The following is a 27,475-nucleotide window of genomic DNA, read 5'->3' as shown; positions in this document are numbered from 1 at the left end:
CATAATTAATAATATTAGATTGAGATAATTACAAAGTTAACCGATTGCATATGGAGATAGATAGAATTGATGGATTGGCTCAGAGTGAGTGGTAGTTGAGAGGTGGGTGTGAATATATAATTAGCATTAAATAATACAAATAATAATATTTTATTTTTTTTGCTTTTCATGCATTTAAGTGTCACAAACACGTCAAATTAAATGCTTCTAGTTTTTATTGACGGACGTGCTTGCATCCATATGTGAGTATAATATGCTTTCCACGTAACTGGAGATATGGAGTAATTTTGATAGTATAATAATACATACAAATTCACTAATACTTCCACTCAAACATTCTTAAATACAAGTGATGAGAACAAGCTTATATTGAGAAGGGGGTGGTGAATGAGTATAAGACAAACTTTTACCTTTTAAAAACTTAACAACCATAACAATATCAATCACACAAGATCTAACAATTATGCAACATAAGAAGCACACAAGATTTATGTGGAAATCCTTTTAGGAGAAAACACAATTCCGTTATTGGACCATCAGTTTCTTTCTTGGATCAACACTATATGATATCAATGACAACAATGTGGCATTCCTTCTTGACATCAATGATAACTATATTTCCAGTAATCTCCCCTTTGTTGTTGATGTGAACCTTGCAATCAAACCATCTATAAGTATGATATGAACATAATGCCAAAAAACCAAAAAGACATTATTTACATTTTAAAATTATTATATGTTAGTCCTTCTGAACTTTAAGGAGATTGTCCACTACTATAATCTGTTCCCATCATTTATTTTAAACTTTCAAATTCACATATGAATATTAACAGTCAATGTATAAGAAACCACAGAAAAGCAGCAAGATTCTACCATGAAGTAACCATTTACAATAACTTGTGCTTAAATTACAATTTTAGTATAAATATGATATTCATTATATTTAGATAGTATAATTATTCAACTTTCTTATACATAATTATTCTTTCTCTATTCTTTTTAAGTCTGTTTTAAACAAATATATGAAATTATAATATGTCAAAACTATAGACTATTAATCACACATCTCACCAAAACATCATTTCACACATACACAGTTTGGCACGTCCCTTCTCAATACTTTTTATTCCAATAAATCTGCAGAATCCTTAGTTGAAAGGATATGTAAGAATATTAATGGATTGGGATTGACTTAGAAGGGAAGTAAACAAAAGTGGAAAAAACAAAAATGTGGGCCCAAAAAAGGAATGTGAACGTACAATATAAGGTCAAGCCCATCTAGAAGAATACTAGGGACTGGCATTTTTATACTATATGCTTTTAGTTTGCTTATAAGGTCTTTGGAACTCTTAATCCTACCAACAAGTATAGTAGCTATTTTGACAAATCCTCTCCTTTATTACTTGTAATGTGCCTGCTTTTTTGACTTTTGTTTAGGGTGTCTAATATTTAAATCAATTCATGAGATTAGATGTGGGCTTTGCCAATTTCACATTGAGGACTAAGGAGTTTTCATGGAGCTGACATCCATTCATTCAATTCTAGAAATTCCAAGTCTTCAATGATGACAAGATTTCCTCGATTTCATCACCATTTGGAAGGTTTTTTATGCCCACATTATTTATTAATTAGATAGAAATGAAATAGGAGTAGATGAGAAGGGGATCATCATTTTGAAGATAAATATGATACCAAATAGAATGGTCCAATTACAAAGGTCATTTGACCATAGATCAAATTGACAAATTGAGGAAGGTGACAAATTCATAGGGTGGTGAGCATTCACCTTATAATTTGTTTCTTAATTTTTTAAATAATTTTCATCATTATGAGCTTAAATTACTAAAGGAAATTTCACAAGTTCCTTTAAACTATGCAACTTTGCAATATTTCAATTTGAGAGTTTTTAGGAGTTTAGTATAATTCTTTTGAATTGCTTCTTATTTTTGAAGCTACCCAATTTTTGCATCTCCATGAGATCTTAAATTTCACAAGATTATAGTAATCGTAAGAAATTTTGATTTTTCTCTAAAATGTCCAAATCTTTATAATTCCTTCATTTCTACTTGAATGGTCAAAGTTGTGACATTTGAAGGTCCTTGATAATATCTGATTTTTTTTTTTCTAAATTACTTAGGCCCCCCAATCTTAAAAAATTGTTTAGTGTCATCTAACTTTCATTATTCTCCTAACTCCCACATCCCCATGAAAATATGTTAATATTTTCAAGTTATATATTTCTTAAAGAATTTTTCTTACCTTCCTAAGTCCCCAAGTTTACTTATTTTCCACACTTCCACATAAATTAAAAAAACTAGAAACTTGGTAAAAATTAAAAGTATTACTTTGCAGATCCTTGTGGTTGTCGAGGTTTTTGGTCATGTGTAGGTTATTTTTTATTTACCTCTAGATCACAAACTATGAATTAAAATTTCAAGGCCTTTTCCCCCTTACCAAGATCAACTCCACCCTTGATGAAATTATAAATCAAAATTTTAGGCCAAGTTGAATTAGATGACTTCAAGAAGAGAATATATATGAATGCTCCTATATTGAGGGCTAGGTACATGGATAGAAATAGGATTGCAAAACTAGTAGGTTTTCACACTTCAACTCAATCCCTATAACTTATCATGATCTATGATAAAATTTACAACCCTTAAACTAGAGCAATTGTGGGTGTACAAAAGGAGAAGTCTTCCCAAATTTGATTCTAAAGGATATCATCAAAATATTATACATCCCTAAACGTAATAATATAATCAACTTAAATTTACATTATGGGGTGGATTTTGTAGATGAATACCTTGGTACATTTATGAAATAATTAAATAAAATATGACAACATTAAAATCAAATATACTACCTCACAAATATTGAGGGCTAGGTACATGGATAGAAATAGGATTGCAAAACTAGTAGGATTTCACACTTCAACTCAATCCCTATAACTTATCATGATCTATGATAAAATTTACAACCCTTAAACTAGAGCAATTGTGGGTGTACAAAAGGAGAAGTCTTCCCAAATTTGATTCCAAAGGATATCATCAAAATATTATACATCCCTAAACGTAATAATATAATCAACTTAAATTTACATTATGGGGTGGATTTTGTAGATGAATACCTTGGTACATTTATGAAATAATTAAATAAAATATGACAACATTAAAATCAAATATACCACCTCGAAAATTTCGAAGTAGCTAGTCAAAATTGTCTTCTAGATGAATATTGATGATTTGATCATATAATTAAATGGAAACATGGGGATCCCAAGTTTGTATCCATTCTTCCCATAGATGTTCATGTTCTTCTCCACCATATTTATAGATAAAGAGTTAATTGATTAGGCAACCTCATTAGTCACAACTTTCATAAATAACTAATAAAAGTATATGAGTGTAGGAGGTTCCCTATGATCTCATATATTGCCTCTTTGATGACTAGAAGAGACATATTTAAATAACTAAAAAGGGTTGGGACCACTGAGAAATGTTGAGGAGAAATTAGAGTGTGTGAAACTCAAATATCACTAAAAAGAGCAAAATGCACTTCAACAGAGTGAATACCTACTTCCTCTTCTTGCTCATTAGATGACTAGAAGTGAATATGTATAAAATAACTCTTTATGGAATCCATCAAGGTAATAGTTGAATAGGGAAATTTTTCTATCCAACTCCCTATGTTCACCTACATTACAGTTGCAGGTTTCCCTAAAATACCTAATAGGTTTCTAAAATATGTAGGTGATAAATTTGTTTCGGTAGAGTTATTAAGGCAATCATATAAATCTCACCAAGATTTGGTAGAGAAACATAGATCCAAGTTTCAATTTCCCATTACCATTGACACTTGCCATTCCATCCATGGCAAATACCTAGATGTAAAAATATAGAGTTCTAACTTCAATTCATTTGACAAAGCAACCCCTTTAATTTTAAGGTCAAGATGGAGAAATTTGTTGGTTCTTATTGAAGAACATGCATCACTCTAAGGAGTTTTGGGCTAATTGTAATGATGAGCATGAGGTTAAATAAAAAAATTCTATGAGTTGATAGCTTACCAAATACTTTCTTTTATAGTCTATAAATTTTTAGACCTAGTGTTTTATCATAATTATTTTATAATGGATATATATCTAATAAGGGCATATTTCCAATTGTCTAGCTCTTCATTAGACTAGTTAGAGGAGAATGGGGCCTCATTGCACAATATTTGAGTAAGCCAATAATAAAATTTCGCTTGGGTTGGCTTCGCACAAAACTAACAAATATTTAGGTTACAGGGGTAGCACTCACAAGTGGAGATATCTAAAATAATTCTAAGTCAAATAGGAACAACAAGACTCATCCATCACCAATGAAGTCAATACCCAAGAAGGAGATATACAAAAAGAAGAATAAAGACATGGAAACAAGATAAAATTACCAAAGGCTCGTTTTGGAAATTTAAGTGATCATTTTCCTTTGACCATCTCTAAACAACTTATAAATCAAGGAAGTTATGCCTCATTGAGTGAAGAAAATGTCCCTTGCTAGTTTCCCTACCTCAAAGTTTCTTTACTTTATTGGATTTGGTGGGAAATAATCATCGAGTTAGGATAAAAACTTGGAACTCAAATGTTTTAGGTCCATGAGGAAATTTGAACCCCATCCTTCAAAGTATTTTGCATTGTTAGCTTGTAGGGATTGAAGTAGACTTTAAACTTGTCATTATGTCTAGGTTTGGCCTCAAGTCCAAGTGTGCATTGTGGTCACTTGGTGGGAAATTGAAGTAAAGATGGAAAATGGACTTGGGATCAATTCCCAAGTGTTCATGAAGTCTTGAGTGCATAATTAAAGGTTAATTATTTTAGTATTATGGGCCTTGGGGATTGTAGAGGGGAAAAAATGAACCACTTCGACAAGGAGGTGACCACCTATCATGGTCTCACTAATCAAACTCTCCACTCTGGAAGTGGTACAAAGTCTAGAATTGTTAGGTACCCCTTAGATGACATTGAACATGTCATAGAGGCTCTTTGACATAATCTAGTGACACTCTATCCGAGGATGCACACGTGGGTCAAAGACGACAACATGACACACTGACGTCCTATATAGATAGAGTCATAGAATTTGTATAGAGAACAAACTATGATAGAAACGTGTCCAGATAATAAAAGCAAATAAAATGACAGTACAAAAACTAAATACAACTAACTATCAAATAAAGGAAAGAGAAGAGGTATGATCTCATAGCCAATCCATGCTTGAAGTCTCCAGCTAGCTCCCTGAATCTTCTTAGCAACCTACACACAAATGAAGACAAATACCTTGTGGTTGTGTTTTAGAGGCTTGCCACAATCAAACCCCCATTTTGGTGTTTCCACCTCCATGAACAACCAAGATAGATAGATAAAATGATAGACAAAAGATACAAAAATATCTTAACAAATATACTATGGAGATAATGAGAGATAGAGGAAGAAAAAGACTCCCCTTCCACACCCAAAGTGATAATCCTACCAAATGAAGAAGATGAATAAGCCATTCTTCCTCAAAGTGTAGTAACAATGCTAGATGTACATGAGAGCCAAAAGCACAACAAGAGAGCTTCAAAGTGAGTGAACGAACAAGTGTGTGAGTGAGTAGAAGCGCTAGAGAGGAAAAAAATGAGGCCTAATTGGGAAGATAAACATGCTAGGACGAAAAATGGGCATTGGTGGTCATGGAGAGGCATTATAGGCATCTTCTAGGTGCAGGTGTAGTGACCAAATGACCACTTTCAAACTATTAGATTCACAAGATGCTAGTGCGGCACATGGACATCTCCACAACACACTAGTGTCTAAGGGTCAAACAATTAGCAGGGTTGGGAAAAGGTGAAGGTAGAGGTTGATAAGGAAAGAGAGATGGACAAAAGGAAAAAGTAGCCAAGAAGGTCTCCAATCAGTTTAATGCGAAGGTGCTTATGTAGCGTAGAATTACACGGGGTGCAATTTACAACACTATATTTTTCTCTCACTTTAGCGAGCATATTATCATCAAGATGTGAGATAAATTAGAGATATTACCAAAACATGAAGGGGAAGCAAAGTCCTCTAACCATGTGTTGATGCCCCCAGGAAAGAGTGTTGAACCTTCGAGTGATGTTGCTAGGATGTTCCATCAAAACATGTTAGCTACAGACAAACATGTTAGATGAAAAAGAAAAAAATGTGATACAACAAACATTGAGATAATAGATAACGATAAAAACGATAAATAGACAAATAGATAAATGGATTTCACTAGTATGGGTAGCAAGATATGCTAGATAGCCTTATGATAGGACGACCTTAGATCATAAGATAAAATAGATTTTGCCAGTATGGGTAGTAAGTTGTGTTATGTAGATAGCCATACGATAGGGCGACCATAGATAGAGTGGATTGAACCCCACAAAAAGCAATAAGATAAATAAAGATCCAGTGGTTTGGCCCCCACCAAGGTGATAAGATAAAAAGATCCAGTGGCTTGGCCCCACATGGGCTTCACTAGCTACGCAATATTATATCATGTACATTCATATTGGGGGGTTTAATACCCCAAAAATCTAAAACAATATATTGCCTATCTAGTGAAAATAGGGAGTTTTTTAATTAAGGCTATGAAAAAATACAATATTTGGTAAAAATAGGGGGGGTTTAATTTAGATTGTGTGTTGGGAGGGGGTGACAAAAAAGGAGTTTAGGGCAATATTTTTTGAAAATAGGGGGATTCTTTAGTATGCCATGAATGCACGTGCTATAACCCAAGTTCATTAAGTGAAGCTCGTGCCTGGCCCCCACCAAGGTGATAAGATAAAAAGATCATTAGATAGCTAAATTAAGATAATCATGTTGCGAATGTAGAGATGCATGAAACATGAAATGCAGAGACAAACAGAGAAATAAAAAACAAATATGAAGCCCCCCTCAGAATGGTATGTGTGAAACACGTCATTCTAAGGAGGAGAGATGTTGTGTCATGTCAACATAACAAGATGTTTCCATGGAATGCCACCTTGCAACAAATGATACATAGCACCCACAACATCAACAAAACACAAAGGCAAATGGAGATCCATTGATTCAACATCAAAAACCATAGCAGTGAAATGAGAAAGTATATAGCTACATATGAGTGTTTCAGCATGGTACCAAACTTTACAAATCATATGAAGAAGGCACATGAAAACAAAGATTAAAGAAAAATCAGGTCAACATGGAAGAGAGCCTAAATGCCCCCAAGGCTTTGCATTGTCACTGGTATCAAAAACCAAGGTATGACAAATAGAGGAAAAGTGATTAACAAATAGAAGAATATGACGACAAAAATCCCCTATTTCCAAGCACCTATGGAGTGAATTGGGTCCTTTAGGAGAGCACATAAAGACAAATAACCTCCAGTTGCCAAGTACCAATGAAGTAATTTGCATCCTCCACGAGGGAACAAACAAATATAAAGCAAGAATGGGGGAGCACAGATAGACACACTCTAATACGAATAAAAGTACAAAGTTGTTTCACACTTTTATAAAGGAAATAGTCAATGTTGATTCAAATTTTTAAATTAAATCAATAGAAAGTGAAATATATGTTTTGACATTTGAAATGATGTAATCTAATAAATTTTATATTCTTTTTTCTATTTTATGTTTGTAATTTTAACAATTTTAAAAAAATTTATTTGAATATAATTTTTTATAAACACTATAATTTAGTTGCTGATAAAATGTTGAAAATTGAAGTTACAAAAGCTGCCACACTTTATTTAGTAAATTTTAACTTTGTTTCTTCAATTTTTTTTTATGTATATTGATAACTTGAAACTTTAGTGCATGGATATATTTTTTACTATTTTTTATAAATATATATTTTTCAATAAATTTGAGAAGTTGCATGTGGTGAAATATAACTCTTTTCAATTGCCACCACCTTTTTTCTTAATTATTTATCCAAATAAGAAAATAATTATATCATTTTGACATAGATTCTTTTCTCTAATGCATCATATTTTTTTCAAAATTTCAAAATAAATTTTAGTATTTTCCTTAACAAACCTTATATTTTTGTGCTAAGGACCTACTTTCAATTAAATATAAAAACTAATTAAAATATTAAAAGATATATATTTTGGAAAATTCACTTATAGATCTATAAAAGGGTATTTTTACATTTGAAAATTTATTTTTTATAAGAGTAGGAGTTGTTGAAATATCGAGTTTTTAATTTTTTTTGGTAATAAGACCCAAAGTGATATAAAATATACATTTAGTAGACATTTCCAATTGGAAAAGTTGTGGCCCATATATAACTTCTCTATAATGAATCTATATAGACCATATGTTTTATTAAAATTAATTTTTAGTTAGAATTACTTAAATTCACTTGTGTTGATAAGTTGGCTTGAAGCGTGACACAATCCATCCACCAACATATCCTTGTCCTCCCAATCTTGATCATACAGGGAGGGAGGTCGAGACCGAAGAGGGACAACTACAAGGGCAATGTCGGGCATAGTACCAGCAACAAGAGCTAGGGACGAGGTAGCTTCCACATTCTCATCCCAAATCTCCTGAGAGGAGAGAGCCAACAATTGTGTAAAGATCATATACAATGTCGGGATATCCTATAAAGAGTCAAACAAACACTCCTCAACAAAAGAGGTGGGTGACTCGGTTTGAGGTGGAAGAACAAGATCCGCACTATTGGCCTCCAAAAGAGGGAGAGAAAAAAAATCTGGAGAAGGCGGAACATCCTTAACAAAACACATAGAAGTAGAAAATGAAACTAAAACATAAATAGGAAAAGAAACAAAAATGAAGGCGTCAACACCAACTTTTAGTGACGAAACTTAGGCACGGGGCCTTACTTAAATTTTCGCTTTGGTTTCTATAGAGGTGGAGGCCTCCGATCAACCGTAGCAGGCTCGAGTACCCTAGGAAAACTCTGATGTAGAGGTGGTTGTGAAGCAAGCAGAGCGGACAGGGCTGCACTAGACACTAGACTTGTGTATGCAACATATCCATAAGATGGGAAAATGGAGGAATGTTAGGTAAAGAGGTGATGAGGGTAGGATCCAAGGAGGGAGTGATGAAAACCTATACCCTTTTAGGGCGAGGCTCATCAACAATCCTCGAAGTGGGTGACAACAACACAAAGGATGAAGCGGGAGTAGGTACAATAGGATCAACAAGAGTAGGAGTAGGCATGAAAACAATAGAGGTAGGGATGGACACCACTGGTTCACTCACAACTCTCAAAGCGGCCTCACGCTCATGGGCCATCATCCATCAATAAATCTTATGCTTGTGCGCTCATTGATTATGATGTAGATGGGGTCTAGGAATATAAGCTTGGGGAGGCTCAGTAACATCGTGCTCCATAGGAGAGGCCTCTTGAGTCAGAATTGACAAAGGAGAAGTTCCAACCGATGAAGCAGGAGGTGCAATTGATATAGGTTTCACATTCACAACCACAAATGCCCTTCCTTGTTTTTCTTTAGGAGTAGTCTGAGGAACAAGAGGTACCCTTAGAGGCTGTGATGCAGGAGCCAATGGAGATAAGAAAACATGAGGTGAACACCTACCCTTACCATACCATACCAAGCAGGCCGAGGGATATATGCAAGGATGAGAAGCTTGAAGGGAGGGAAAGATGTGGACCATGGAAATGTGGATGCTTTTCCTTTGTCTATATCAGGTACAGATGCTGGAACAAAAGGCATCACTAGAGTCTACATGGTCCTAAGATGGCGAGGAGGTCTACCCTGGGGAATAGGTTTAACCTTAATCCTCAAGGAGGAAGGGGTAGGAGAAACAACCCACTACAACATAGGAATAAATAGAGCAACTATCAATGCAGGAGGAGGTAAAGAGACTGCAGGTTGGGCCAATGAAGAAGCCAACTCCACTATCTTATACTTGTAATACAATGTATACAATAGGTCTCCATGGGGAAGCTTAGGTTCAACTTGAGTATGCTAGAAATGGTCTAATGTAAAACCCCCATGGGTAATCAATGGCTAAAATCCAATGTCTTGGACAATATGCACAGTGCCCTTGTGGGGAAACTTCAAGAATTTATGCACAATTGAAGGGATTGCTTCCATGGTGATTAACCAGGGAACACCTAGATTAACTCGTAACACGACTGATTCAAGAATAACCACGAAAATAGTTGAGACTGCTTTGAGTCCTACAGGGACCGTCAAAGTGGTATTATCAAGAGATGGAATGAAAAGTCCATCACATGTATGGACAAAGGAACAACACTCATCATATCTTGCCCTATGCCAGCTATTTTCTATGCTTGAATGTCACGTGTATTAAACTAATTAGCAAGTAAGAATGAATCACCAATTCTTAACTAATTAACAAACAAACAAACATAATCAATGAAAATCAATGCGAAATAAGGAATGAATTCAAATAAGAACTCCCTCATTCTGCATCTTTGCTTCCATTGTGCTTCTCCAATTTGAGTGGTTGGTGGCTCTCAGGTATTGGACTGGAATTCATGCATAGATTAGACAATTGTTTGAAGATTGTGATTCTAGAATGAATTGAGCAAAGAGGTTGAATTTATAGATTTTCAACACAGAGGAGGTGAGGATTTGAACTCAAGTGTTGATTGACAGATAATTGATTTAGATTGACCAGTTAACTCATTAGATTAATATGTTATTAGAATTGATTGGAGAGTGAATTCAATTGATTGACTAGTAGACTGAATAGACTAGTTAGTTGACTGGATCGATTGATTAGAAGACAGAATTGATTGTAGAGATAAGTGGATCGATTGATCAGTAGACTGAATAGATGGATTAGTCAGAAAAAGGTGATTGAGAGTTAAAAAGGATGATTGATGAGTTAATTGAGTTAACTGATTAGACAACTGATTTGATCAATCAGTTCTGATTTTAGCATGTGTTGTAGGAATTTGAAATTGAATTAGATTTTCATTTTCAATTTGAATTTGAATTTGGTCATTCGAATGCTGAAATGCACATGAAATTAAATGAAATTCAGATTTGGTGAAATATGAATTTGATGATTTGGAATTAGATGAAATTAATTGAAATTCGAATTTGGGAGAAAATGAAATGAAATTAGATGGAATTAGAATTTGGGGATTTGGAAGAATTTAATTAATTAATTAAAATAATTTAAATGAAATTATTTAAACTTAGGAAATAGAATTAATTAAATAATAAAGATTATTTAATTAAGGAATAAATTGTAATTAATTAAATAAATAATATTTAATTAATATTTTAAAAAAGGGGTTTGATGATAAATTAATTAATAGATAAAAATTGAATAGTTAGTAAGATAGATGATGATGATTAATTTAGTTCAGAAGAATAAGATTAATATTAATTAAAGAATTAAAGAATTATTTAATTAATAGGATAAATAATTAGAACATGATCACTGAGACATTTTTAGGTGTCTACACCAACCATTAATGAATAAGGCCTCCTCTATAATAACATCGACTCAACATGAAGGATCTACCACCAGACCTGTGATAGTGCATGACTATTGATCTTAGCCAGAATGTACAACAAGGTAGGCTTCCTACTATAAGGAGCATCCAAAGGTGTAAAATATATCTTTATTTTGCACCCTCTATTTAGGGGGTGAGATAGGAGTGATAGTGACCATGTTTACAAATAGGCCACCACCTGATTCAGAGTTTGATGATGCAAAAATGGTAAAGAAGTAAAATAACAAATAAAAGATATAGGAGATGAAACTAATCTAAATATTTGCAAAATGAATTTCACATCGAGTTCACCAAAATGTAGAGCGGAAAAAGTGAACCACTCTGATAGGTAGGTGACCACCTATCATGGACTCACTAATCAACCTCTCCACTCAAGATGTGGTACAAAGTTTATGACTATTAGGTACCCCTTAGATGACAATGAATGTGTCACAAAGTCTCTTTGGCGTAACCTAGTGGCACTTTGTCCAAGGACGCACATGCAAGTCTAAGACGATAGAGCGATGCACTAGTGTCCTATACAGACAGAGTCACAAAGTCCATACAGAGAATGAATTATGATGAAAATGTGCCCAGATAATAAAACCAAATGAAATGATGGTACAAAAAGTAAATATGACTGACTATCAAATAAAGGATTGAGAAGAGGTATGATCTCACAGTCAGTCCACATTTGAAGTCTCCAACTATCTCCCTGAATCTGCTTGGCAACCTACACACAAGGCGAATGAAGATGAAAATGTTTTGGTTGTGTTTTGAAGTCCTACCACAACCATACCCTCTTTTTGGTGTTTCCACCTCCATGAACAACCAAGATAGATAGATAAAAGATACAACAATATCTTAACAAATATGCTATGCAGATAATGAGAGATAGAGGAAGAAGAAGACTCCCCTTCCACACCCAAAGCGATAAGCCCACTAAAGGAAGAAGAAGAACAAGTCGGTCTTCCTCAAAGCATAGTAACAATGTTAAAAGAATGTGAGAGCCAAGACCACAAAAAGAGAGCTTCAAAGTGAGCAAATGAACAAGCATGTGAGTGAGTAGAAGTCATAAAGATCAAATAGAATTCTAGAGATAGATAGAAGCGAAAAATAAGGCCAAAATGGGAATATAAATATGTTGGGATGAAAATGGGTATTGATGGTTGTGGAGAAGCATTACATGCATCTTCTAGGTGCAGGTGTAATGATAAAATGACCACCTTCAGAATGTCATATTTGCATGATGCTAGTGCAACGTGCGAATGCCTCCATGGTGCTCTAGTGTCTACGGGTCAAACAATCAGTAGGGTCAGGAAAAGGACAAGGAAGAGGTTGACAAGGCAAGAGAGATAGACAAAAGGATAAAGTGGTCAATAAGGTTTGTAATTGGCGTAAAGAGGAGGCACTTGTGTAGCATAGAATTACACAGGGTTCAATTTATGACACTACGTGGATCAAGTTGAAGTAGAGAGTTAGAGCCAATGAAGTCCTATTGTTGGTTCAAATTTTTTGAACTACTTGGTGAAGGAGATTACATTATACCATGAGACAAGAGGAAAAATGAAACAAGGAGTTTGAAATGATTTTTAAGTTTGTGGATGAGCATGAGGTCCATAGAGGAGTGTTTGGTGGGGCATTGAGACTTGAAGATCAAGAAACAAGTCCCAAGTCTAAGTGAGGTCTTGAGGCCCATTAGCTTTGGATCTAGTCTATTTTACAAGGTGCAGGGTATAGGTCAGAGACGAATTGAGACTTATAACTAATCTCCAAGTCCACATTAGACCCCAAATTACTACATGTAAGAAACTTCCCTTTAAAATCCAAGATGACAAATTTAATCCTTTTGATTGTGGTAGCTTGGTAAAATTTGGAGAGTGGGTTAGTAGAGAGGTTTGAAGGATGTGGTAGTAGTTATAAGGGCCTTATCTCTTTTCCATTCTTCATTTTTTGTACCAAACTTGGTCTTGTGACCCAAGGTAGAGTTAGGTCTTACACGAGCTCTTGTGTTTTTTAGTTATTGTACGTGATAAGTGTGTCATCACATGGGATGCATGTGACACCTTGTGTGTGTTAGGTTATTGCATAGGTATGTATTACAACTTTTGTATCTTAAGAAATGGTCTATGTTTTGTCTACTAATGTCCTCATGTAAAAGTTGGGGTATTACATTTAGTATGCCTCAAATCTTCCCTAATAGGTATCCTAATACATCCATAGAAAAAGAAAGGCATAAGAATATAGCTTTATTTGATGTATTTTTTTACCAAAAATATGGCTTATTGAGTGACATAATTCTTTAATTAATTAGGAGTAGAATTTTAAAAAATTGAATGCAATGAGTCAAATTTGGACAAAAAAAAAACCAAAGAAGCATCTTAGAAATGAATGCCCATTTGGTTCTCTTTGTTGAACACATCACAAGATTGAGAGGGTGGTGAATCGGTCCAAACCTCAAAATACTTTTTCTTTTGATCAATTAAACTTCCAAACATAATTAACTTATTATTGCAATTATGAAATTTGTTTGCACAAACCACAACAAACACATAAACACCAGATTTACATGCAAAACCCTAAACATAGAAAACCCATGGTGAGAATCACACTCATAATATGAATAATTGATTATAATGTTTAGGATCAAGGCCAAGGAGCTCATTGCCCCTGAATGAACTTGCAAGACTAAGGTGCACAACCTTAGGGAAAGATACAAAGGGTTGCACAAACTACCAAAAAGAACACACATTCCGATAGGTATAGAGGATCAATGAATTGAATTGAACACGAGCTCTTGATCATGAAATTGTCCTTGAATCACTGTGTCAAACGACTAATATCATGGCAAACACATCTGACATCAAACACTATCTCAAAGCTCTTCACAAATCATCTTTCCCACTTCCGCTACACCAAATTTGCTTGTGCATCATTCACATCCACTTCACATCAATTCACATACATCCTATACTCAACTCATACATCTACACTCATATATATAAGATAATTGATTGAAACCCTAGTTGAGGGTCAACCACAAATATAATAAACAATATTACATAAATTTGGCCACTTGGATCTATAACATCCATTGCAGTCCACTCCAAGAGATAAAGGAGACCTAAACACATCCTTTCTAAATAATTCCAATGAACTGCACATTCTAAGACATTCTCCAAGGTCAACATCAAATGAAATGTGTATATAAACAATGTAGCATGCCAACAATTGGCCTAAAAAACAACCTCCAATGCACAAGACCCAATGTGGATGTACACGCACTAGGATGAGACCCATATCAACATACAAACTGAACCACCAAAGCATATATAGACCAAAAATACATGATCCAGATAGGATACACCACCACAATTGACCAAAAACTAGACTAGCTGACAACACAGAACTCAGAATTTACCAAAAAATTACTTTCCAATCAAACCATCACTAGAAAACTGAACTGGAACACTGCACAAACCAAATGAACATTTCCTCCAAGTTGTAACACTGAAAACCACATATTAGAGAACTGCTAAGCATTCTCCAGACCAGTTTTGACAAACACCCTAGTGTCAGAAAAAACAACAACTAACTCTACCATATGAGCAATAGGGTACCTATAAACTTGATAGAACAATGTACACAGATCATAAACATTATATCTAGAACTTCACTCCATAATCTTCACAAATTGGAAGAATGCTAAAAACTCTTTCCTGGATAAATACTATATCCTGCATATTTAAACTTGCACTAAACCAACCTTCTAGAAACACCTCAAACTTGCTCAATATCACTACCAAAACACACAACAACATCACAACATTCACTTCCAAACCATCTGCAACATCCATACAACACACAATGACATCAATGACAACACCAAACATGTTGACATCAATGACAACACAATACAACACCTCAAGTTCCCATTGTTACCCCCCCTTTGTCCTTGATGACAACACCTATATCACCAAGAACAAAGAAAAGTGAACTCTCAACTGATCTCTCTCCCCCTTTCACATCAAGGACAAAGGGCACTCTGCTAAAATCTCTCCCCATTTCTAATAAACATCACAGGTTTTATGCTTACCATCAATTGAAATAGCACGTTTACCACAAATAGGTGTAGTTTTATCACTTACGAATTTTACTGATCCACCATCATACTTCTAACAATCAATGAACTTTCCTTTATCACCTGTCATATGATTTGAACATTTGGAGTCAATTAACCATGTCTTAGGCTCTACTTTCACATGTAGTGCAATCTTCACATTGACTGGTTTTTCATTATTCTTCACATCTTTTAGATTACTAGACCTTTCATCACTCTTCTTCTCTATAGCTAAAAAATAATGATTCTTCACTCAAGTCATCACCATCTTCTTCTTCAAATAAATAGATCTTCATTGAGCATAAATTCTTCTTAGTTTTGTCTATGTCACCTGTTATCTTATTTCTTTTATTCCATCTATAATTATCTCTTCCCTTGTTATGATCATCAAGTCTTCTATCACAATCTTCCCTATAAGTACATTTAGAAGCATAATGACCAATTCTTTCACAATTGAAACACTTGAATGGTAAATTACTTTCATATTTTCTAGATCCTTTCTTTAGTCTTCTCATAGAGATTGCTTCTATCTCATCCATGCCATTGTTTGCTTATGGTTCATCTTCAATCTTCTTGGTAGCTTTGAATCCTTATTTTTTCTTCTCTTTCTGCAAATCATCTAGCTCAACAATCTCAAAGGTAGAAAGTGAGACATACAACTGATCCAAGGTGTATTTGTCCATATTATGGATTTCCTCAATGACATACTTCTTATGTTTGTAGCAACTAGGCAGAGCCAACATCACTTTTCTCACAGCTTCACTTTCTTATAATTTACCACCAATACCCATAGTTGCACTCACAATCTCATTTACTCGGTGTAGATAGATTTCAATATTTCATCATAAAAAATTCTTCGGTTTTCAAACTTGTTCTTTAGATTTGTCAACTTGGCTTGCTTTATCTTTTGATCACCTTCATATACACTACTCAACTTCTCTCAGATCTCTTTAGCTGACTTCAACCTTATAAATTTAACAAATACCAAATCACTTAAATAGTTAACAATTGCAACTTTAGCCTTCACATTGTTCTCATGTTCCTTAACCTCATTCAGATTGTGAGGATCATTTGTTGGAGTAGTCGGTGTAGATAGATTTCAATATTTCATCATCAGAAATTCTTAGGTTTTCAAACTTATTCTTTAGATTTGTCAACTTGGCTTGCTTTATCTTTTGATCACCTTCATATACACTACTCAACTTCTCCCAGATCTCTTTAGCTGACTTCAACAATATAAATTTAACAAATACCGAATCACTTAAATAGCTAACAATTGCAATTTTAGCCTTCACATTGTTCTCATGTTCCTTAACCTCATTCAAATTGTGAGGATCATTTGTTGGAGTAGTATAGCCATTTTGGATACTCTCCCATATTCCAGTTAGCAGAGATTCCAAATGACATTCCATTCTTTCCTTCCAATAAGAGTAACTTGTGCCATCAAACTTTGACTCTTTGTAGTTAACTTCCTATGCCATTTTTGATCTTCCTCAAGTGGTTAAGCTTCTCTAAGAGGAACCAAGCTTTGATACCAATTGTTGGGCACACCATATGACTGAGAGGGGGGGTGAATTAGTTTGGACCTCAAAATAATTTACTTCTAATCAATTAAAATTTAAACCACAATTATATTATTACCACAATTATGAAACATGAAAGAACAAACCACAATAAACACATGAACACTAGATTTACGTGGAAAACCCTAAACAGGGAAAAAGCACAATGAAAACCACACTCACAATATGAATATCCAAATTTGGTACACCAAATCTACTTGCGCATCATTCACATCCACTTCACATCAATTCACATGCACCCCCATACTCAACTCATACATCTACACTCATATATATACAATATAATTCATTGAAACCTTAGTTGAGGGTCAATCACAAACATAATAAACAATATTACATAAATTCAACCACCTGGACTTATAACATCCATCGTGGTCCACTCTACGAGATAAAGAAGACCCAATCACATCACAACACATCCTTTCGAAATGATTCCAATGTACTGCACACACTAACACATTCTCAAAGGTCGACATCAAATGAAACATGCAGACAAACAATGTAGCACACTTGAACCAATCACCCCAAAAGAATCCTCCAATGCACAAGACCCAATGCATATCTATACATACCATGGTGAGACCCATATAGACATATAAACTCAACCATCAAAGAATTTGCTAACCAAAAAGATATGATCCAGATAGGATACACCACCACAATCAACTGAAAACCAGACCAACTGACAACACAGAACTCAGAACACCAAAACTTAACTTTCTAATCAAACCATCACTATAAAAATGAATTGGAACATTGCACAAACCAAATGAACATGTCCTCCAAGCCGCAACACTGAAAACCCCATATCGGAGAACTGCCAAACATTCTCTGCCCTCTAGACCAGTTTTGACATACACCCCACAGTCAGAAATAGCAATTAACTCTACCATTTGAGAAATAAAGGACCTATAAAATTGATAGCACAATGTACACAGATCATAAAAATTGTATCCATAACCACACTCCATAATCTTCACAAACCAGAGGAATGTAAAGCATTTTTTCACGGGGATATTAAACTCTTTCCTGCATAAATTCTATTTTTTGCATATTGAAACTTCCACTACACCAACTTTCCAGAAACACTTCAAACTTATTCAATATCACTACTAGACCACACAACAATATCACAACATTCACTTCCGGACCATCTACAACATCCATATAACACATAGTGACATCAATGACAACACCAAACATGTTGACATCAATGACAACACAACACAATAACTCATGTCTCCAACACTCTTGGATTATTTGTCAAATTTGAGCTTTTAAAATAAGAGCCTATTGAGCTATTAGTTGTGGCCATTTGACTAATTTAAAATGTTATGACTATATATTAAAGGATAAAGCATCTACTTAAAAATTTTGCTCTAGTTCTTTTAGTAATATCTTGTGCAAATAATTTGATATTTTAGGTGTGAATTTTTGCTATAATCTTGTTTGGAATGTTTAAGAGTTTTTATTATACTCCATTTTTAATATTGAATTATGTGGATTTCCCTTAGCTTGAATGAGCTCAATGAGACCTTAATTGATTTCTTTCATAATTCTTTTTGTTGAGTTTCCACGTAGTTTTAATAAAAACCCATGATAAAAACCTATCCATTGCTTATTAATATTGAAAAACATTTAAGTGGATGTAATTGCTAATGTTGTCATTATTCCATTCTTGATTTGTAACATATTCACGAGGTTTATTCATGAATGGTTCTTTGTAATGTAATAATTTTTTAATATACATTTTAGAATAGTAGAAATATATATTTCTTGAAGTGTCTTAAAAAGAAATGTTTCTTTTCTTTTGTGCTTTAGATATTGAAAGAAAATTTGAATGCTTTATTATGATTATTGATCCAATTGAAATGGTAAAAAATACATGCACCTCACCCTCTATAAATATTGATCTTACAAAATTTTCTTTCACTCAAAACTACTATTTTTTTGAAAACTCTCTAAAAATAAGTGAATATAATTTTTCATGTTCTCTTCTAAAACTAACCTCTAATAACTTCTTCTTTTCATCTTTTTTCCCTAAGAAATTCTTCTACCATATGCTATAAGAGTTACACATTATAATAACTCTTTCCCACCTTTAAATCCAACTTTCTTCCTCTTTGAGTTTGCACATGAGGTTTCAAGCATCCTAAAAGTCATAATGACAACTAGCATTTAAAAGGTGCATATAAAATGAATTTAAATGGACTTGAGAAGGTAAATCATGTCTCATATTTACACTTTACTTAAGTTGATTTAGGGTAATGCATTTTATCGTAGTTTGGATATGAGACATTTAGGGAAATGTGCACATAGGGATGATCTATGTAGGAGAAATTCCACCTTTTGTGGTCTTATCTTGTTGTTACATTCCACCTTCCGTGGATGATCCACCTTTTGTGGAATATTTTATTATTTCTCCTACCTACCCTTGTTTCTCATTGAGCCACATGTCTTGATTGTGTGCTCACATATCCATATGGCCTTGCCTTTATAAGCAGACTCATTTACATTGTATGTAATAATCAATTCAATTTCAATCAAATTGGGTATTTTGTATCATTGATAGGAATATAGTTTATTTGTCACAAATATGAAAGTATGAGTCTATGTTAATATCTCTTTGGTTGAGAGTTAAAGACTGAAGGCTATCTATTCCATCAAAATTCAGCAGAAATATAGGTCTCTTATATATCATATCTCGAGAAGTTTGAACTTTGATTGATAACATAATTAAAAAACATACAAACTACTCCACCAATTATATTCAAACAATTAAATTACAATCCTTAAATATTCGATCAAAACAATTCCAACCTCATAAGAATTTGAACCTTAAAAAACATACCATTAAAAAAATTCTACATCATCACATTTCAATAAGGAACGGCATTGAAGCATACCTCACCCAATACACCTCAGCAGGCACGCCTTTGTACTCTTCCTCATCCAATAATTATTATTAATATAATATTAAAAATCATTCATTAGCTAGTTGTGCAATTTGAGTTGAACTACCACGTCATCGGCAGAAAATATGTGAGAGAATGACTTCCGTAAATAACTAGAAATCAAAGGAAGAAATTTCTGGATTGTAACTTTTAAAAGTGGAAATGGCGTAGTCACACATATTGGCCGGCAAATATTAAGTGGCGCATATTCTATTCTCTTCTCTTCTTGTTTTAAATTCAACCATTCTATTTATTTCAAAGGATCTCCAAAATCTTTATGCAACTCATAATTATGACTTCCAACATTCTGAAACACTCTACTCCAAACAAGGAATCGACACAGAAATTTCATAGTGCCTTGCACAATACAATTTTTTCTCCCAAGTTCCATAATTTATCCTTGTGATTATCATTTAAATATAAGAAAACTAAATTTTTGTTGAATTTGTATAAATTGTCATCATTAAATTTGAAAAAAATAAAATAAATTATGTAGTTAAATCTTAACAAAAAGATTTAATTTTTTAATATATTTTTTGATTTCTTTGGAAGTATGTATTGTTTTTGAGCTGATGTCTCATAAAGTCAAACCAACCAAATTAAGGGGAGTTTGTGGGTCATGGGGAGCATTTACCAATCACCTTCTCTCTAGGTGGGTTGCTCTCTTAGATGAATGTGTTTATTCAAGTCAAATTACTCGCTTTTTAAAATCTTCTCTCATTTTTCTTTTCTACCTTATATCAAAGGAGTAGGTGTGTACTTAATATGACCTTCTCGAAACTTTTCATCTTTTAATTTTATTAAAACATTTTTTTAAAAATGTATGAAATGAAGTCTATTTTGATAATAAAAATGAGAATTTGAAGAAAGTATATTAGAAGCATACATTTGAATTTTACAAAAATATATTATTTTTAAAAAGAAAAAAATAACATTTTTTATTTTTAGTTACAGTTATAATTTTTTTGGCATTCATTATCATTGATGTACTAAATATTTAAGTATAATTTTTATTTTAATATTGATTATAATAATAATCTTTAATTTCAGTATCATTTGAACTCCAAATACTTAAATTAGATATAATTTCTTTGATTATATTTTATAAATCCTTCTAATTTTTATCAATTATTCCAACAAGAATATATCCAATTTGATCTGTACAGAAAAACTTACAAACACAAAAATACAGAAATAATTGATTTATCATTTACCAATATATCTGAATTTGATTTTAGAGAAGAATCCACAAATACAAAAATAATTGATTTATTCATTTACCCATAATGGTTCAATACAAATTTATTCATTTACCCATAATGGTTCAATACAAATGATTACTGTAATTTACATTCTCTGTAGGGACAAAGGCATAGCATGGGTTCATCAGATTCTTGTATCAAATAATTCATCTCAAACCAAAATAAAAAAAGTTATACAATTTAAGTGAAAAATGTTGTTGTATAATTATCTGAATGGATAATCTTCTTAAACAGTCAACAATTCAGTGTTGGTTGATAGAGAAATTCAGGATAACACAAAGAAAATGAAAGAAAAATTCATATTTAAGAGATTCATTAATGTGTGAAGCTGATAGGTCTTGATTTGTCGACTTAATAAAAAATTCATCTGAAAAATTGATAAAACAAACTCTATACAAAATTCAACTGAATTGCATGAATGGATAATTATTAATCTTCTTAAAACAATCAAGAATTCAGTGTTAATTGGTATAGAAATTCAAGATGCCACAAAGATAATGAGAGATTCAGTAATATGAAACTAATAGGTCTTGATTCGTCCACTTATAATTAATTCATCTGAAACATTGATAAAAAAATCCATAAGTGAAAAACATCATGAACGGATAATCATCTTAAAAGAGTTAAGAATTCAGTGTTGGTTGGTACAGATATTCATGACAACACAAAGACAATGAAAGAAAAAATTCTTATTTAAGAGATTCATTATTAGAAAGCTGAAAGATATTGATTCTGCATTTTATATGATTTCTTTCACAAATTGTTTTCAATTGGGAGCTACTATTATGGCTTCCATAATTCATACCCATAATATTTGTTTGCTTTGCCACTATAATTAAGTGCTCTGTAAGTGATAAAAGTTCAACCCTGAATAATTCAGAATTTCCATTGAAAGATCAGTTTAGCATGATGACTTCTTTTAATAAACTATAGTCTGAAAATTTTCAGAAATACAAAGTTACATAAGGTGACAGAAGGGCACAGAATGAGAATTTTCACTAGAGATTTATTGCAACAAATGATCAATCCCACCATTCTGCACATCAATCCCCTCAACTCATAGTACCAAGGAACAATCATTCTGTCTGACAACTTAATCTCTGAAATTGGGAGATGAAAAATAAGCAAAGTACACAATCATTTTGGGTCAAAAATAGAATCATATTCCATTAATCTCAACACTTAGGACTCACAATTTACCAATCCAGAAGTCACTCTTGTATTTTTGATTTGGTTAAGAATGGTTTCAAACAATACAATATCACAAGGAATCCTGAGAGCACCTGTTTGTTCATATCCAAATTCCTCAACAGAAGTCTGCAAGAGCTGTGCAAACAGAGGGTGATTAACAACTTTTGCTTCTATAACATATCTGACAGAAACATCTTTCCCCACATAGACAGGCAAATACCCTTTTGGAACATCCCTTCTGAAACACCTGTCATTAGCACAGTCAGTAACATCCTTGCTTCTTTTGACCAATCCAGAAGAAGAACTATGAAACTTACGAAGCAGCTTACTCATTTTGCAAATTCAGTCCTAGAGCAAAAACTGTCAGGGCTTGTTGTACCCAAAAATGTTTTTGTGTATAAGTAGCATGTCAAAGGGAAGAATGGTTTATTAGGGCAAAGCTTATCTGTGAAAGTGGTAGTCAGAGATAACGGCCGGCATGACAAGTGGCTTAGACTTTGTGATTGCTTCTCCTCGTGAGATATTTGGCAAAACTGAACGTGACTGTTTGTAGTGAAATAGAATTCTACAATATCCATGATTGTGGACCCGAGTGGCTGACTTGGTGGTAGAATTATTAAGGTGCTGGTTTCAGCATACAAGCAGAAGCACCATGGAATGAAGGTGAGAAAGAGACACAAATGTTGCTTTTCATACGTGGTGATTTCATTACTAAGCTGAATTTTGGATGTGGGGTAGTATTTTAAGAAAATAATGGGGATTTTTTCAGAGAGTCAAAGTGGACTTTCAGGTCATTTTATAAGTTTTTTATTTTTAAATAGAATTTGAACAGTGTCTTTGATATTATTGATTAGTTTTGGTTATTCTTACCACAAAACAGTATGCTTTTCATATTTAAAGCAGCAAAATAAAGGTATTGATTTTATGGACAAACAGTGCATAAACAGCAAGATCTAGCTATTAAAAGCACATTAACAGCATATACACCTGAACAATAAAAACACCAAAGAAAAGCAACAAACAGAAAAAAAGTTACAAAACCTAACATCCAATAAAATATGATACAAATGTTAAAACAACATATTGGCCATAAATAAGATAGGATGCAAATGTTGGATTGTTTTTCTTTACTATGTTTGCTAATTTATTAATCTTTTTAATTTGAATGCTGTAAAATTCATAATCTTCTCCAATTTATCTGTGCAGTATAAAAGGCCATAGAATTCTTCAAGTAGTGATAGCTTTTTAGGCCTTGGTTTTATGATGTGAATATTCTGTTGTGTACAGTTTTAGCTAATAATTTATTACAATGAGAGGAGGAAAGGTCAAAGGTGAGGCATTAAGTGCATTGAAGAAAGTTGAGGACAAGTAAGTGGTTCATGTTTTGTGGGTTATATATTTATTCAGGGATGTTTTTTTTATAAAAGGAGTAAAACTTTTTTAAACACAAAAGAGAGTTACAAAACAAGAAGGGCCAACAACCCAATAAAAAACAAAAAATTACACATTTCTATTTTCCACAACTAACTGCTCCAACATGTGAAATAAACCCATAAGTTTACAATATTCCACATTCGATCAAAAGCCTATTTAACCAGACAATCCTCAACTCTTATTAATACAAAAAGAATACTAATTATTTTGACATATTATCTTTCTCCTAAACTTAGCTACATTGATAGCTTGACATTTAGACTACAACATTTTCACCCAAAATGATCTCTAAATAAATCTTTACTCTGTCAACAGGAAAAGTGGGAAACGGAAGCCAGCTGCCAAAGAGGACAGAGCCAGTAAAAAGCAGGAGAAAAAAAGGCAGCCAAGAACCCAAACAAGCCAATAAGGTCTGCTAGTGCCTTTTTTTTTTCCCATTGTATGTTAAATTTATGATTGTTGAGCGCTAATCTTATCAATTATTGTTCAAAATTTTGGCTAACTCTTGTTTTTTGGAGTTGTTCTTTGTCAGTCATAAATTTGTGTCAAATTTTTCATTTAGCATGTTTAATTGATTTCTACTGTTTGTATAACTAGTCAAGCAACATTTGACTGATTCAATATAAAAAAAAAAGTAACATTTAATAAAATGGGATTATTAAAATGTAATAATGATTTTCAAATGGGTTTATTAAATAAAATGATACTTAATAAAAACAAGTCTCAAAATTATAGCACGTTAGACATGAATAGATCTAGAGTCTTGAGTATGTATTAAGTTTCATAAAATATGTATGTATTAAGTGATCAAAGAAGTTGAGTGCAACACCTCTAAGGAAGTAAGCTCCTAATTAGATCTACTTTATATGGTCATGTTTTTTTTAAGTAAACATAGAAGTGAACTTGATTGGTATGTTTTTTAACTGCAAGTCTTATCCTTCAAAAACATAACTTATTAAAATAACTATACCTAAGCCACAAATTGACATAAAGCTCTTGAGCTTTTCTTGAGTTTACTAATAGATATGACCTATCATGCATTAGTGGTACCTTTCTATATGTTTGACTAGTTCTAAAGTTTTGTACATATCTAGACAAATATTAATTTTGTATCTTATAATCAAAATTATATGTTTCCTTCTCTTCTAGGGTTTCAATTTTATCATATTTCTATAGTTTCAGTACTATTTAATCTTAGACAAATTGGATTATTTCTATCAAGTATGAAAACTAAATTTTATTTGAAATTTAGTGCATAATATTTCATTACTAATAGATATGATCTATCATGCACCAGTGGAGAAATCCTTCCGAAAAAAACCTCAACCACAAAAGAGATTGGGCCTGTATCAGTCAAGAAGAAACAAGTACATCAACACATCTTATACAATCTTCTTTACTTCAATAGAAATTTAGTAGTGTGAGAGTGCCTAGTAGACCCTCAATATATAGACTTAAGAAGGCTCAAAAATCACCATAAATAATTCCATAGATGTAAACATGGTTTTCAAATATAATGATAAAAACATCATTATTGAATACATATATTTGGTTGGTTGACCTCAACCATGGAAATCCAAAGTGAGTCTTCTTCTCACCAACCAAACACCTCAATGAATTATCTAAGCACATGTTTATTGATCATGTTTGCCCATCACTCTATGAATGATATGCTAAACTGAATTTCAAATTTGTGATCACCTTCTTCCATAAAATCTTCCAAGAATATTTTAAAAACTTAATGTCCATATCTGAAACTGTGTTCTTTAGAAAACATTACAATCTTAATCTCCTTCAAAAAATAAAAAAATAAAAATAAAAAAAAAAAAAATAAAATAAAAAAAATAAAAAAATTGTCATATGTATTACATTATTCCTTTTCTTACTAGAAATGAAATGGTTCACCTTGATAAACTTGTATTCTACTACTATGATTGAATCTTCCCCCCTTTGTGACCTTGATAAACTTGTCTTCTACTACCATGATGAAATCTTTCCCCATTTTTGTCCTTGGCAGTCCCAATACATTCCTCCCATGGCTTGCCATGATGACAATGTCCCTGCTGAGAGAGTCATATGCCGCCCACAAAGTGATGCTAAGTGAAGTGAAGAATGACAGATTGAACGGAATTTGTTCCACACATTTTGTTTTAATCACCACTCTCTGGACCCACGCACATAATATGGTTAAGTAGAAAGCAAAAGAGAACCAATACTGGTAGACGACATAAACCATCTCCTTCCAGAAAATTTTTAAGAAATTTCTTGTTAGTCTCTTTTATGTGAAATCAATTATGTAATTACCTTTATTCAATCATTTCATAAAAAGTTTTTCCATTTACCTAAAATTAGTTTGTGCCTGACAACTTAATCCCTGAAATTGGGACATGAAAGTAAGGAAATACACATTCCTTTTGGGTCAAAAATACAATCTTATTCCATTAATCTCAACACAAGTTAGGACTGAGAATTTGACAATCCAACTGTAATTCTTGTGTTTTTTATTTGGTTAAGGATGGTTTCAAACAAGACAATATCACAAGGAATCCTGAGAGCCCCTGTCTGTTCATATGCAAACTCCTCAACAGAAATCTGCAAGAGCTGTGCAAAAAGAGGGTGACTAACAACTTCTGCTTCTATCACAAATGTCACACTAAAATCTTTCCCCACATACACAGGCAAATACCCTTTTGGAAACATCCCTCCTGAAACACCTGTCATTAGCATAATCAGTAACATCCTTGCTTCTTTTGGCCAATCCAAAACAAGAACTATGTAGCTTGCTCATCTTGCAAATTCAATCTCAGAGCAAAAACTCTCAAGGCTTGTTGTATCCAAAAGGGAACAATGGTTTTGGGGATTTAGTAGGAAAAAGCTTATCTGTAAAAGTAGTAGTCAGAGATAATGGCCGGCACAGCAAGTGGCTTAGACTTTTTCATTGCTACCACTCATGAGATATTTGGCAAAACTCAACGTTACTGTTTGTACTGAAAAGGAATTGGAGGGAATCCATGATTGTGGATCCAAGTGGGTGGCTGAACAGTTATTAAGTTGCTGGTTTGAGGTGGAGGAGACAAAATAGCAAAGATGAGTGGTTTCAACATAGAAGCACCATGGAATGAGGGTAGGAAAAAGGCACGAAATTCTATTGAGTTGCTTTTCCATAAGTGATATTTTCATTACTAAGCTGACTTTTGGATGTGGGGTTGCGTTTTGACAAAATCACGGGGACTGTTTCACGGAGTCAAACTGGACTTGTAGGCCACTTTAAAGGACTCTTCGAACTCACCTTACACAATGCATTGGACACTCTATTGATTGAGTGTTGGTGCTTCCCCACCTTGTCCCAAGCTATTGGTTACTCTCCACAGTAATTGCACTTTTAAGATACATCATCACAATAACATGACATACTATGCATTATAATGTAG

At 33.3% G+C, this 27,475-nt stretch overlaps 1 protein-coding gene across 1 annotated transcript; it reads right to left on the bottom strand.

Moving 5' to 3' along the window:
- Positions 1-21,285: 21,285 nt before the first annotated feature.
- On the bottom strand, positions 21,286-22,943 carry LOC131067965 (auxin-responsive protein SAUR71-like). Its single transcript, XM_058003144.1, has 2 exons — positions 22,620-22,943; positions 21,286-21,315 (listed from the first exon to the last, which is right to left on the bottom strand). The coding sequence occupies exons 1-2, from the start codon at positions 22,941-22,943 to the stop codon at positions 21,286-21,288; spliced, it is 354 nt and encodes a 117-aa protein (XP_057859127.1).
- Between the last annotated feature and the right edge of the window lie 4,532 nt (positions 22,944-27,475).

Source organism: Cryptomeria japonica, chromosome 5 (genome assembly GCF_030272615.1).
Source record: "Cryptomeria japonica chromosome 5, Sugi_1.0, whole genome shotgun sequence".
Classification (NCBI taxonomy): Eukaryota; Viridiplantae; Streptophyta; class Pinopsida; order Cupressales; family Cupressaceae; genus Cryptomeria; species Cryptomeria japonica.
This window is presented reverse-complemented; position numbering and strand designations above follow the sequence as displayed.

What these genes read in the sequence shown, in the direction of transcription:
- LOC131067965 (XM_058003144.1), bottom strand. Translation starts at nt 22,943, where the DNA reads ATGAGTAAGCTGCTTCGTAAGTTTCATAGTTCTTCTTCTGGATTGGTC. An exon ending in CAAGAGTGACTTCTGGATTG is followed by an intron (nt 21,316 to 22,619) that starts GTAAATTGTGAG and finishes TTTTCTGTACAG; the next exon opens with ATCAAATTGGATATATTCTT.